Source organism: Dipteris shenzhenensis, chromosome 19 (assembly GCF_047967505.1).
Source record: "Dipteris shenzhenensis isolate YYH24624 ecotype China chromosome 19, Dip_SZ_1.0, whole genome shotgun sequence".
In the NCBI taxonomy this organism is placed as follows: domain Eukaryota; kingdom Viridiplantae; phylum Streptophyta; class Polypodiopsida; order Gleicheniales; family Dipteridaceae; genus Dipteris; species Dipteris shenzhenensis.
In genome coordinates this window covers 49,475,722-49,489,973 of record NC_141614.1, presented here as the reverse complement: position 1 = coordinate 49,489,973, position 14,252 = coordinate 49,475,722, and the positions used below count along the sequence as shown (strand labels likewise).

At 43.8% G+C, this 14,252-nt stretch overlaps 1 protein-coding gene across 4 annotated transcripts in view; it reads left to right on the top strand.

Moving 5' to 3' along the window:
• Window positions 1-6,197: 6,197 nt before the first annotated feature.
• Window positions 6,198-14,252, top strand: part of LARP1A (LA RNA-binding protein) — a 46,968-nt gene continuing 38,913 nt past the window's right edge. The window contains exons 1-7 of one of the 4 annotated variants that reach the window (XM_087390130.1): window positions 6,198-7,226; window positions 7,401-7,950; window positions 8,195-8,348; window positions 8,451-8,541; window positions 8,631-8,702; window positions 8,818-9,542; window positions 9,685-9,757. In XM_087390130.1, the coding sequence (XP_087246256.1) occupies window positions 6,432-7,226; window positions 7,401-7,950; window positions 8,195-8,348; window positions 8,451-8,541; window positions 8,631-8,702; window positions 8,818-9,542; window positions 9,685-9,757 (2,460 nt within the window). In that variant the 5' untranslated portion in view covers window positions 6,198-6,431. Of the gene's footprint in view, window positions 7,227-7,400; window positions 7,960-8,188; window positions 8,349-8,450; window positions 8,542-8,630; window positions 8,703-8,817; window positions 9,543-9,684; window positions 9,758-14,252 lie in introns of all 4 variants that reach the window. The other 3 variants (XM_087390129.1, XM_087390128.1, XM_087390127.1) reach the window with 3 other exon arrangements.

The following is a 14,252-nucleotide window of genomic DNA, read 5'->3' as shown; positions in this document are numbered from 1 at the left end:
TCATACCTCACCTATGTATTGGGTAAAGTTTCCTCAACAATCTCATTAGGTGAAAACTTTACAATAACTAGTAATGCCAAAAAACACATCCTTTGATGTTCTAACCCAAGACACCTTGCAGTTTCCCTACAAATGGTGTAAAAGATGGTTATGTGATGCAAAAGGTTACAAATAACCCAACTCACAAATACACCACTCAGACTTGGATGTAGAAAATTATATTCTATGAGGTGCCTTGCCTAACCATTAATGTGTTGTGCCTTGCATCAATTTTCTCTACTCAGTAATGATTACCATACTCCCACATTGCATTGAATGAATAGTGTGATGCAAAGGTAATGGATTCTCGTTAGCTTTAGATCACAACCGCGTGCGATTTCCTCCTCCATGTCTGTCACAATCTCCCCTCTTCGACTAGCAGCCTCAAGAGCTTCTTCTACCCAATCAATGGTGCATTTAGCTGGAATTTTTAATAACTCTAGGGGATGATTCCTTCTTTGTTGGCCCTTTACCAAGCTTTTCTATCCTACTCTCTTTTAACTCTTTGTTCTTCATATTGTTTGAGCCATTTCTCCATTTTTGCATAAAGACAATAGGTGTTCACTTTTTGTTGCAAGGTGATACTCATTTTCTTCTGCTTTCCCTTCCCTTTTTTGATCTCTCCTACAACATGTGGGTCATTGTTATCATCCCAAAGTCGAGGCAGGCGTCACACCATTTGATGAATTCGGCCACATCTCCGAAGAGAGTTGGCCACCAAACACAGTATAAGGGTGACTAAAGACCTACCACTCTACACATAATTGATTAAAGTTTCAAAGCTAGTTTGGCATTCCATAGTCCATACAAATTCATGTGCATTTGTCAAGTTCATTTAAGATCTTATTAGTTTAGGAAAGTTTGAGATAAAGATTTTATAATAGCTTACCCTTGCAATGAACAAAATCATATCATTATGGGATTGGGGAACTATTAATGTTTTATAATCCATTAGTGCAAAACCACATGCTCATGACTAGAGTATGCTTTTGTATACCCTTACAGTGCCAAAAGACATGCTCTTGCCTAGAGTATGCTATTATATACCCTTTTAAATACGATACTCATTTAAAACTAGCCATTGTCAACTTTGACATTTTAAATGCATGAATCCCTCTAATCTTCATACCCATGCACATATGCATCAATACCATGAGCAAACTTGCAAATTAATATTGACCTTTACATTCCTACAAAAAATAGAATTACTCACATAGAAAATAATGCATAAATCATTAAGAAATTTTCCTTTTTAGACCAATGCAATTTAAGAAATGAATCTAAAGTTATGAGCTTTAACAATTTGGACCAACAAATGGTTAAGAGGACATGAAACCTATGGAACCTCAAGTTTAGTGGGTTATGTTTACGATGAAGTTCATGGGTTCAAATCTTGCCTAAAGGATTAGATCTATTCTTTTAGCCATGTCCTTTGACCTTACGGAGTAACACAATACCAAACTAAGACAATTTGGAGTCTTCCTAGTCTATCCAAGCAGAATGACCAGCACTTCGACTGAAGGATGATTACAAATTGACTATCCAAACCAATTGATAACGCCCAACTCCAAATAGAATAAGGTTGATGTCTTCACTCCACAAGTCTTTGATGCTAAACCATGACTCTAGGTGCATAAACTAAGTGAGAGCTTCAACTCCAAAGAGAAAAGAGTTAATAGCCATCCCCTGAACTAGATGTGTATCCTCCCAATGATTGGATGTAGGACTTTTTATTTGCTCTTTCGCAATCATGGTCATCTTAGTATGGCAATGTAGCTTCTTTGATGTAAACCACATAGAAGATTACGATTGTGGTCATCAATCACCCCAAGGTTGGGAAGCCACCACCCATCAGGAACCTTGATGCATGTGGGATGTTCATACCACCCGTGCTAGCACCAATGTAAAAGCAAATGGACTATGTAAAATCCATAACACCTGTGGATGTTCATACCACCTGTGCTAGCACTAATGTAAAAGAAAATGGACTATGTAGAATCCATAACACAAGTGACAAATCAAAGTGAGTGCATGTGTTTAATACAGTGAGCAATGGATGCAAAACTTCCTAATTCTTGCAAAGTGGAACTAGGACCCTCAATGGGTCATGTAAACCCATGGAAATACCAAGCAAGCAAACAACCTTACCCTCTCAATAGGTCCTAACCTTAATCTACAACTGAGAATTCCACTCAGCTACAAACCTTACAAATACTTGGGGCATTCACCACCCTCTTAGACTCTCAAGTGAGATAAACTTAGGCAATCCCAACACAAAAACACCCATTAACACAAAGGAAACAAGGGAAACATCCGTAAATAAACATTTAGCTTGCCCTATGACTATCCAATCGAGAGAGAGGATGATCTACTGGTACGATTTCCCCATCCACACATTCCATGTTTGACAAACATAAATAAGAGCTACAATGGTGGCAATGCACCCTAATTATCCACTCGCAATAACCCTTATCCCTATACATGACATGCTATTTATCCCAAGCAACCATATTCCCATGCTCATCATATTCTCTAGGTTCCCATGAAGACATACACCACCTTGCAAAACACTTCACTCTCCAAAGGTTAGGGCATAATCCAACAAGTCTACAAAACAAATTGTTAATGATCCATGTAATGATACAACCATACAAAAAACCCAAAAAAAGTCAAATGATGACAAGCAGCATATCATATCCTCAAAACACCAACAAAACAACAAGATCAACACACATAAGATGCTAAAATACTAGGTAGCTAAGCAAACCTTAGCATCTACATGATGAAATGGTTCTCAAATGATTAAGTTTCTCTTTAAAGGGGATCTCTCTGATGGCATGAGTTGAGATCATTTTAATGATCCCTCATGGTAAAAGTACCTGAAATAACTACCTAAAGTGCATGCATCTGAACTAGATTGAACTCATGCATTTAGTACTTGCTATGCTAAAGACTCAACTACCAAGATTCATAAATGAGACTCTCAAACATAAAACTCATTCCATATGCTTATGGAGACTCTCAAGTAGAAAATGCACATATTTTTAAGGCTAAATTCAAATTTTGAGCTTGAGTAATACAATAACATTTTTATCTTTGACAAAATTCACCATTTGCTTTTAGTTTTTCTAAAAAATACACCATTTCATCATCACATTCTCTAAGTAAAAGTGTAGAAATGCACATGATTTCGGACTAGGTAAGGAATAAAGACACAAGATCTAAGGTGACAACCTTATTGTAATGGTATATCATATCCTCATACAAAATCTTGGCCCCCCAAAGTTGTCATACGGGAAGTATAAATACTTGCGCCACCAATCTCAAACCCAAAACAAATGCAAACCCCAAAATTAGAAATTTTAAAGGGTCTCGTGTCTCTTGAGAGATCAAGTCTTCACAACTACTTAGAGGCACTTTGCAATTAGTCCCCAAACTTCACATACACCATATAAAATGGATCCACTTGGCTAGAGTTGTTATCGATTCACCAAGAGTAGGAGAGTTTAATTCCATTTTGAGAAATCTTTGAAGCAAATGTGGACTAGGGAAAGACAATGGCCTTCCAAAATTTGTAAAAATACCATCTCTTCATCAATTGGGTAAAATCAAGTACGTGCAAAAGGTAAAAATTAGGACATCTCATGCTAGAATGAAAATATTAATTACAAAATGTGATCCTAGCCAAGATGATAATAACATGGTTCATAGTAGATTTGGCAAAACCAATTAGTCATGAAGAGTACAAAGGAGACCATGAAATGCTAGCAAACATAAAGGAGTGAAATGGTAGTGTGCAATGGGGAGTGGAATGATGGAATGACTAATTTTGAAGTCATGGCAACTAAGATCAAAGAAGAAATGATCCAAGCTAGAGAGCAAAAGCTACCTATAACATTGCCAATTTGAACATATTCGAGGAGAGAACTACATAGTGTCCATAGTCTATGTGATTGCAACTACATTCATCACTTAAATAATTAAGCTTCCTCTCTTGAGAACTTCCTTTATTCAATACCACAACAATCTCTTAAGGAACACTAAGAAAGACACGAGGAGCACACTACCATAAAAGCCTACATTTCCCTCCCCATAGAAAATGACTTTCCATTAATGCTTGAAAAACAACCATACAAATTAGGAAGCTAATCATGGGAAAAAGAGAAAATTTTGCTCTCAAAAAACAACCTATTTTTAGAGAACCTAGTTCATTGCCTAGGGAATATTTGGAATAAGGGCTTACATCTATGGTATAGGTCTGTACATCCAGCAAATGCCTCTTTCTATTAAAACATAAAAGATATCTATGTGCAAGTAGAAAGAATAAAGTGAAGCACAAACTTTTCAACACATAGTAGAAAATTTCATTAAGGGCACAAGCACAAAGTGTGTTTTACACTCGATGCTCCATATGAACAAATAATAGAAGCCTTTGAAGAAACATGTACATTCAAGTATAAATTTTGCTAGATATGTAGAAACACGAGATTGGATATCTAAAAAGGACTCTTGTAAGCTCCTTGTAAAGGGAAACAAAGGGCCCTATAAGTCCTTTTGATAAGCCATAGGTGGCATTCCAAACATAGCTAAAAGAAAAAAGGAGTGTTCCATCCATCTTTTATCACGAGAAACATTAAAAGGCTACATACATATTTAAATGGATTGAAGAAGAATAATTCATTGTTAAATTTATAGGGATCTAGAAGTCATTGAAGTTGGCTAACATGGTAAGTATATATTGACACAAATCAATTTAATTAATACTAAAAACTCATTAGAGTTGCCCACCAAAAGGTAATATACTAAGCTAGACGTTATGGAAATCCAAGAGAAAAAACAAGAATGTGGAGTATTAAATTGTAGTTTAGTATCCAAATATTGTAGTAGGTGACATGATGTTATGCCATTGTTTCTAGGGATGATTTTGCACTCATGTGTTAGGCATGGGAGATTATTCATATAGTGGAGGCTGAGGAAGTCCAATAACTTCCATTATGTGGAGGGTTGGCGAAGATGTAAAGCTTTTCTCATAAGTGTCATTGCACTTTCAGACTTCATAGTTGCTACGCAAAATTATTTCAAATATTCTATTGGTTGAATTGCAAGACATCATGGGGTTGCCTACTAAGGTGGTTCCCTCATCTTCCTAATTATAAATCATAAACAATTCTAAAGTAAAAGGACCAATCAATTTATTTTTATTATGTGGTGGTTGTGTGTAGAGCATTAATATGAAGAAAAATGTAGAATCTGATGTGTGTGGAATTTTTAGGAATCTCATGGGAAGAGTTGTCTATGTACATGGGTTTGCATACTAATTAATTGATGTTAGCCTTAAAGGATAGGCCTAACAGGTTGAGGTGGGAGAGTGTTATCTTCCATTGGCTATTTCACAATTAGGTAGCAAATTGACCAAGATGGCAAAGCCCAAACTCTTTGCAGAGGCATCGTGGGGACATTGTGGATGTTAGGTTTTACGGAGGTGGCAAGGGAAGCAACGAAAGGTGGTGGAAGGGAGTCGATGACATGGACGGGCAGAGAAGTTAAAAAAAAAACACACCCCCACGGCATTGTGGTCTTGTTGAGGGGCACCTTGCTCTGGATCGGTTGGCACAGGGTCCACAGCTGTGGTTAACTCACACACACCACACAGGTGATACATGCACCTAACCATGAGCTAGAACGCTAGGCCAGGGCTCAAAGACTTGAACGAGTGACGTGAGGATTGGAAGCCCAATGCTCAATCCACTAAGCCAAAGTGCTCGAGGCTACTGGCAGAGAAGCGCTATAGAGGGATGCGCAAACCACTAAGCCAAAGCCCTGGAGGCTACTTGCATAGAAGCGCTATAGAGGGATAAGGGGTGGTGATCATGGGAGGGGTATAAATGAAGAAGGGCAAGACTTATCCTAGAGAACAACCCCCTTCCCCCCCCAAAAAAAAATAAAATAAAAGAGATAAGCGGAAAAAAAGAAGCTTAAAAGGGCAAAACAAAAACTCATGAGATAATTGTAAGGGGGATGGGCAGGGTGTATGACGTGGAAGGGGATGCGCATCCACTCTCTAGCTATGCTGGCAGACACACACTCTCTCTAGTCTCTCACTAGAAGAGGGGGGTTGCAAATTCTCTCTCTTTCTCTTTTGATGGTTTTGCTGAAGAGATACTCTGTTTCTTTGTATTTTGGGGAGCTCATCGGTTGCGGTGCGTAGGGATCGTCTTCTTCTTCTTCTTCTTGGTCTTCTTCAAGCTCCATAGCTTCTTCCTCCTCACCTCTGCCTCCATAGCTCGCTTTCCTCTCCTCAATTCTTCCCCCAAACCCTTCATGGCCCCCGATTTCGCTCATCCCTCCCTCACCCCATAGCCTCGCAGCTCGGAGGGCACTGCCTGCCTTCCATGGCCTCCGAATCCCCCCTCCCCCCTCCCTCCCCCTCCCCCCCGCCGCAGCAGCTGCTCGACCTCCCCCCCCCTCCCCCTGCCCCTGTCGGCTCCAGCAGCAGCAGCAGCAGCATCGATAGCAAGCTCGGCCCTTCCGGTTCTGGCTTCGATGGTGGTGGCCTTCCTCCCCCTGTTTCCTCCTGGTCGTCGTCTTCTTCTGCTGCTCCTTCCTCTTCAGCAGTGAAGACTTTAGCATCTGGAGGCGGGGGAGGTGCAGGGATAGCTGCAGCAGTCGCAGGAGGGGCAACTGCGGGGGCTCGGTTGAAGGGCGCGTGGTCTCAGGTCGTCCGAGGTCAGACTGCACCCGATGGCGAGGCTGGTTCTGCGAAAACGGTCTCCCCTGCTCCAGCTCCTTCCAATTCAAATTCGGAAGGCAAAAAGACACCGACTTCTCCTGCTTTATCAACGGGGTCGACTTCACCTTCAGGTGCTCCGATTCCAGTGACCCCTGGCTCTCCGTGTACTGGGAGGAAGCCAGGGGATGTCCAGGTCGACGGCTCTCCGTTGGAAGGAACAGCGACCGCAGGTGATCAAACGGATGCATCTGAATCAGCCGCACCGTTAGATTCTCCGGTAAAACCTGCTAAGCCAGCTTGGAAAAAGCCCTTGGATAGCGGTGGAAGAGCTTCGGGTTCTGGACCCGTGATGGGAGCTGTTTCCTGGCCAGCACTAGCGGATGCACGCAGTTCGAAGGGGTCCGAGATTGCAAAGCCACCTCCTCTGTCTCCTACGGCTGATGTTTCTGCAATTCAGGTTCTTTTAGATGCATCTACCCAATGTAGGAGGATTGTTGTGGTGAAACTGGGGTCCTTGATGTGATAAATGCTCGTTTTATTCAGACTGTACTATATGTACAATTTTCTTCTGTGTATTCACATTGTTGTGGATGTGCTGTCTGATTCGTTGAGCTTTTTGGTGGATTGGTAGGCATCCGTAACAGGACCGTCATGGTCCAGGGGTGTTGGGAATGGTGGGGCAAATAACGGTAGTGGCTCCCCAACTGCAAACAGACAGAAAGTGGCAGCCAAACGCGGTAATGCTACAAATGGCATTCCTGCACCTCAGGCTCCATCCCTTTCTGCAACTCCTCTGACCATTGACAACAGCATCCCACCACCACCACCTGTGCCACTTTCAGTTTCTATGACTGAACCAGCGGTCTCAGATCATGGAGGGAAAGGAGCGGCAGAGGTGGGAAGCAAAGCATCTCCAGCTGCCGGAGGGAATAACGACCATACTCGCAACTTCCCTCAAAGGGGGGATGGAACAGGCACTTTCCCAAATAATGCTCCAAATAGGAGGAACAATATGCGGGAGCAAAGCCGGGGTAGCCATGGTTGGCATCCTCCCAACAACAGGGGCTATGGGAATGGCAGGGATGGCGGAATGGCATTTCAACAGCAACGTGTTGGCCCTAGGAACCTTCAACGTCCCACATCACCCTTCATGAATACGAATCCAGCCTTTTTTGCTGCAGGTTTTCAGAGTACTGCCCTTGATCTTTCACATCCTGAGATGTTTATTTGAACTAGTTTTTTGGGGGGCCTCTTTATGTGAATGGCATGATTTACAGCAGCATGAGGCTGAAAATAATGTGTCAGTAATACCTGTACTCAGTGGTGGCTTAAGGACAGCTGTTCTCTTTGTTTTTGTTATGCTAGCTCTCATCACTCTAGGTTTTAGACATGTCTGATTATAGGCGAGATTTGCCGCAGATGCAGCAGCAGGAATGTACTACTTGCCAGCAGCACCAGATCCTTTGCGCGGTCCCCCTTTTTTTGCTCCTCCTGGACCACCACCTGGAGTTGTGTTGACCGGTCCAGATCCTGTATCCCTGAGAGCAATGATCGTGAAGCAAATCGAGTACTATTTTAGGTGAAGCAAAAATTGCTTGCTATACTTGCCGTGAATTGTTTTTCTATTATATAGCAGAGAGTCCTAACACCTGTTTTCTTACATGGGGGGTGGGGCTTGCAGCATAGAGAATTTATGCAGAGATATATATTTGCGGTCAAACATGGACGAACAGGGATATATACCAGTTGCTGTAATCGCAAATTTCAACAGGGTATGCTTATTGAAACTCATGGGAATGTTGCAGGCTTGGGAAATTAAGAGGTCGGTATTTAACCGACTGGTGGCTAATGAACGCTGCAGGTACGGATGTTGACACAAATTCCAGCACTCATTCTGGATGCCTTGCGGAATTCAACAGTTGTTGAAGTTCAGGTACGAATCATTCGGTTACCCGGTTCATTTTGCCCAGATCTTGAAAGTGACCCTTAAGATCGGAATGTTTGGCCTACCCATTCATGCATTGTTTTTGGTATATTTGGATTGGTAGGGGGACAGGATTCGCAAACGAGATGATTGGGCTAAGTGGCTCCTTCCACCGAGTCATTATGGACCTACGGCTTCAGCTGTGGCACCAAATGTGAGGGGAGATGGTGACACGGTGTCAAGTCAGAGCCAGGGTGTAAGTACTGATGTAGATCAGAGAATAACTCAAGTGGAACCCGGTAAAGCTGTAAATGGAAGTTCTGGACAAGGCACTGCTGCACATATCACGAGCTCAGGTTCCAGGTTTGAGGGGCAGCCATTGATGGAAATGAACCAAGGTCTAGGTCCTGGTCTAGGTCCTACAGGATCATATGCAGGTGAAGGACGGAGTGAAATGTTGAAATTGGAAGTGAACTCGGATCTGAGAAGATCAGAAAGAAGTGGCAATGATAAACTGGAAGACAATCATAGCTGCAACACTGACACCACGAGGATAAGTGATTCTGAATCAAGTTGCAATGCCAGTCCAAATTCTTTTCAGTCTGATACTGGCACAACTGGGCTTGGGGATATTGAAAGTCGCATAAGAAAACAGTGGAATGGAGCAACTCAATCCAGTACGGCCAGTGGGAGTGCCAAATCAAGAGCGGTTGCACTCAAAAGAGGTGGTTTATCTGCAGCATTTGCCACAAAAAATTCTGCCCCTAAAGAGGAGGATACTTTCCAGCTGGACGAAGAGCTGGAGTCAGATCGCACAGGGATTAAAGAACATTCGTATCAGCTCAAAAGGTATCACCAAGGCATCATTGAAGGCATTTTTTCCCTTCTGGGAGACCCGAGTGAGATGATGACATATCTATCTATCTTCTGCTGAAAGAAGAAATCTGAACTTCTGTCTTTCTGCCCTCTGCTTTGTGTATGGCTATTGCAGCCGCAACGACGATGAAGACGATGATTCAGAAATGAATGACAGGGATGTTCAACGTCTCATTATCGTGACTCAGGTACAATACTTCATGCTTTAAGTATTGTTATTAGTGCTGATTCTTGTTCTGTCTCATTCAAGCTGCTCAGGGACCACTGTGAGGGTTCTGGAAATCCTCAAGAGTAGATTGTATTTGCTGCATCTTGTAGCTTTGGAGAGTGAAAGTTATTCTGTATGTTTGCACAGCTCATCAGTCCAAACTCTAGAGTATCCGTTTGATTTACTATTTGATTCTACCAAGGCCTGGAATTTTTGGGATCGATCAATTATAGCATTCCTTAGACTCCGTATGGTCTTGTGAACTGTGCTCATTGGTTTTTTTAATGGATACCAAGGCATGTGTTGATTTTTCTGTTCTCCCGCAGCTGGCTATATATCCATGATATAGGCGACACTGGTTATCTTTTGAATTTGTCGATTCATGATATTCTGCAATTATTTTGTGCAGCTCTCAAATGGCATATTAAATAGATTACTACTGGTTTATAACACAAGGATCTTCTATGTGTGGGATGCAGTGGCTTTTGGAAGAGTTACTCCATGAATGGCCTTGCCATAGGTTTTTGATCAACAAGTTTTGTTCAATATCTCTGGAGACTGCATATTTGGGGTGGTATCTCACGCTAGTATGCGTGAATATTATTGTTTTTGACAGGGGCTGGTCTTTTTAGATCATTAGGATCAACAATTAAGCAGAGGCTTTTCTCACACACAACACACATGCATGCGTGCGTGCAACACACACTCTCTCTCTCTCACGTGCGCGCGTGCATAGAGAGAGAGAGAGAGAGAGACAGAGAGATAAGTCGATGCTGATCTGGAGCAGCAGCAGGAGAGGATGATGAAGCGGAGACAGAGGAGGCAGAGATGCTGGAGCTGAAGCGAGGAGGCAGAGATGCTGGAGCGGAAGTAGATGATGCTGGAGAGGATACAGAGGATGCTGGAGAGGATGCAGAGGATGCAGGAGTGGAGGCAGAGGATGCTGGAGAGGATGGAGGAGGGGAGGCAGAGGAGGTAGAGGCGGCAGAAATGCTGGAGCGCAGGGTTGAGAAATGATTTGCTGCATAAAACTAAAATACTTGGGCGGGAGTTTGTTCAAAAAGAAAGTAACTTGGTCATCCTCAGATTTGGGAGGACCAGTTGTGGCAAATTCAGCAGTCTGCCAGTTTGACCTTGAGATTATCGTCAGCAGTGATCTGGAATTGCTGGAGATCGTGGTCAAGATTGATGCGACGAGTACGATCTCGGGCCGCATAGCGGTCAGTGAGATGTGCCCATCGCTCAGAGGCAAGGTCAAAATGCTATAATTGAGAATGAAATTCAGGCAAAAGACCTTGCATGATTTCGACAATGGCAGTGGCATTACGATGTCGCCACGAGCGAACTACCTGATAAGGATAAACATGAGGATCAGGTTGCGGTTCAGTACCTTGAATGAGTTCCCATAGGTCTTGAGAATCAAGCACATGGCGCATGAGAGTTGACCAAGTGGTATAATTAGACCCGTTAAAACGAGTCATATCAGTAAAAGCATGCTTGGCTGTTGGAGAGACAGGGTGAGAGGAAGAAAGGGAATGATAGGGAGACGCCACCGGTGGATGCATGAAGGACTCAGAACAGGAGCGGAGTGAAGGAGGGAGAGGCGGCACCACCGGAGGAACAAAAGGATTCGGAGAAGGCCCTGAAGGGGAGGGATAAACATGAGAGGCGGGATACGACATGAGAGGGGAAAAAGAGGCAGCGGGAGAGATAGAGGGAAATAAACTATAGGAGCCCAGTGGCATGGGAGAAGACGGAGGATGAGAAGCCACTGGAGGAAAGATGGCAGCAAAAGATATGAGAGGGATGGGAGGGAAGGAAGAATGAGAACCGAAAGCAAACTCATTGTCTGACGCATTTCTCCTTTCTCGTCTACAAGTGTTCACATGCATGTATGGATTTGCGTCCTCGTGATTACTCGTTTCTATGCCTTGCATAACAGGCGGAGTTGCATCAAGGGAATAGGGCAACATACCTTGCACTGATTCTTGTGGGATAGGCATTGTTGAATAACCCATTGTCCTCATGCCGGCCTGTCCTCTTTCGTCAGAGTATACTTGTTCTTCGTCGGCACCGAACTTGAAATGTTGCTCTGCTTCTTCCGAGTTGAAAAGAGGTCCTTGTTGACGTATCAGAGAAAACCGTGGAGGAGGAGAAGCACGGGGTGTGCGGGTACCTGCTTCAAGTTCCTTCCATTTCTGAAATTCAGCAAATTCTTTAAAGAGTTTGGAGAGGTATTCATCACCTTCGATCCTTGCAGACTCTCTCTCGACATATGACGAGGGTGGTGGTTGAATAGACGTTGATTCGGGCTGAGATCGCTTCGGGAAAGAAGGAGAAGACATCTTCAGTTGATGATCAGGTCAAGGCTAAGGTGTCGATAGGCACACCTTGCTCTGATACCATATAAAGAAAGTACTTGGAGACATATAAAACAACACTGAAGACTAACGATAGCTGAAGAAATATATATCACCAAAAGAACTCAATACAAGATAAGAGATATCTGAGAAAGAAACTGTGGAGGGAGCAAACAGCAGTCCTCCAGAACAGCCAACTGAAGTGGGCTCTGCACTAGCTCCACTAGCTGGATTTGAACCAGATCTGGGTCAGCAAACTATTGTCAGAAGAGCAAAGGTTTGCTGCAAAACTGGAGGAAATAATACGGCAGCAGTAGAGAAATAAGTCGATGCTGATCTGGAGCAGCAGCAGGAGAGGATGATGAAGCGGAGACAGAGGAGGCAGAGATGCTGGAGCTGAAGTAGAGGAGGCAGAGATGCTGGAGCGGAAGCAGATGATGCTGGAGAGGATGCAGGAGTGGAGGCAGAGGATGCTGGAGTGGAGGTAGAGGCGGCAGAAATGCTGGAGCGCAGGTGTGCAGCAGCCTGTTCCAAAAAAGGTGCGTTAGTAGCCATGGGGCTACTTGACACGTCCCAGCACTCCTGAAACCCGTGATCTGCAAAACAACCACACACAACATCAGAACTGAGCAGGTTGCTCACCACCCAACCGTGACATCTACGGGATGTGATCCCGAATCAAAAGATGTCCCCTCCGAGCTACGAGCTGAGCTACTGGCACGAACTCCCAATCAGATCCCAAACCAGCCTGGTGTCCCATACCACCAGGTGGCGCTGTGAAGCCCTGGATCTGCCACTGGGCCTTGGGCTACGCTAAGATGCAGGCGCGCGTCCGCGACACAATCCAGGATCAGACCTAGCACCTGGGAACGAGACTTGCTCCCAACTCTTAAATTGATATACGTGCTTTTTCCAATCAATGGCTGGATTCTTCGTAGAATGACACGCCATTCCCAGGGCTATATCTGCATGAGCAAGCTTGGTCATTTCAAAATCAAGCTTCTCAGCATAGTCCTGAATCCGAAGCTCCAACTGGGTAACCCTTTGGTCCCATACTTCAGTTGAACTTCCATCGGCCATCCTGACTGTATACGCATAGTCGGATGGACTTGTCTTTAGTTTCAGCCTCTTCGCGAGCTTGGAGTTAATCACATTGTGAGTTGACGCTGAGTCAAACAACACAATGACATCATGACTGGCCACTTGCCCTTTCATTTTGATTAACTCCGTATCATTGAAGACTGTATACCCCGTTGCTGCGGGCTTAGATAGGATGTTATCAGGTGCACTCGTCACTAACTTAGCAACAGATACACATAACAAACAAGGTACTAACCTCTGAGAAGGTCCCGCCAGTTGCATCTGCATATGTTCTGCACTGGGACTCTCCTGCATTTCTACGTCGCATTCAGATATTATCATATTAGCCGTGCGACGATCTTTATTCAGTGGACAATCCTTCCACTGATGTCGCTGAAGGCAGCCGAAGCACAATCCTTCTTTCTTAGCTTTCTCTTTTTGTTCAGGGGTCAACGAGGACTTTGACCAAGCTCGGGCTACCATTGGAGTTATTTTCCTTTTCACCCCAACGGTGGTACTTGTTTTTACTGGTCCCTCAACCGGCTTCACCTGCTTGGTTTGGCCACTTGGCTGCGAGACACTTGTCTTTGAAACCCATTTCCTCTGAAATCCCCCTTTTCTCGAGTGCTCATACTGAGTCCCTGCCTGCACAAATCCACCAGATCTGCCTCTGGCATCCTCATAGTTCAGGGCTACTGCTATAGATTCATCTAGTGTAGTCACATACTTAGCCCGAACTTCCATTTTGATCTTGTGGTTCAATCCATAGATATAGTCTTTTAACTGAACCGACATAGGGAGAGGGTCTGTTATTTTCATGACACATTCTCTGAATTTGTCAGTGTATTCTGCCACTGACAAGCTCCTCTGACGAAGACTTCTATAAGCATCCCAAGCTCGGGATTCTTCATCAGGTGGGAGAAAGTGTTTCCTGAATTCAGCTTTAAACCCTTCCCAGGTGGTTGGAGCAACTTGATCCTTCTGTTGCTTTATCCACCATCTGTCCGCTGCCTCAATAAACAGGTGTGTGGCCTC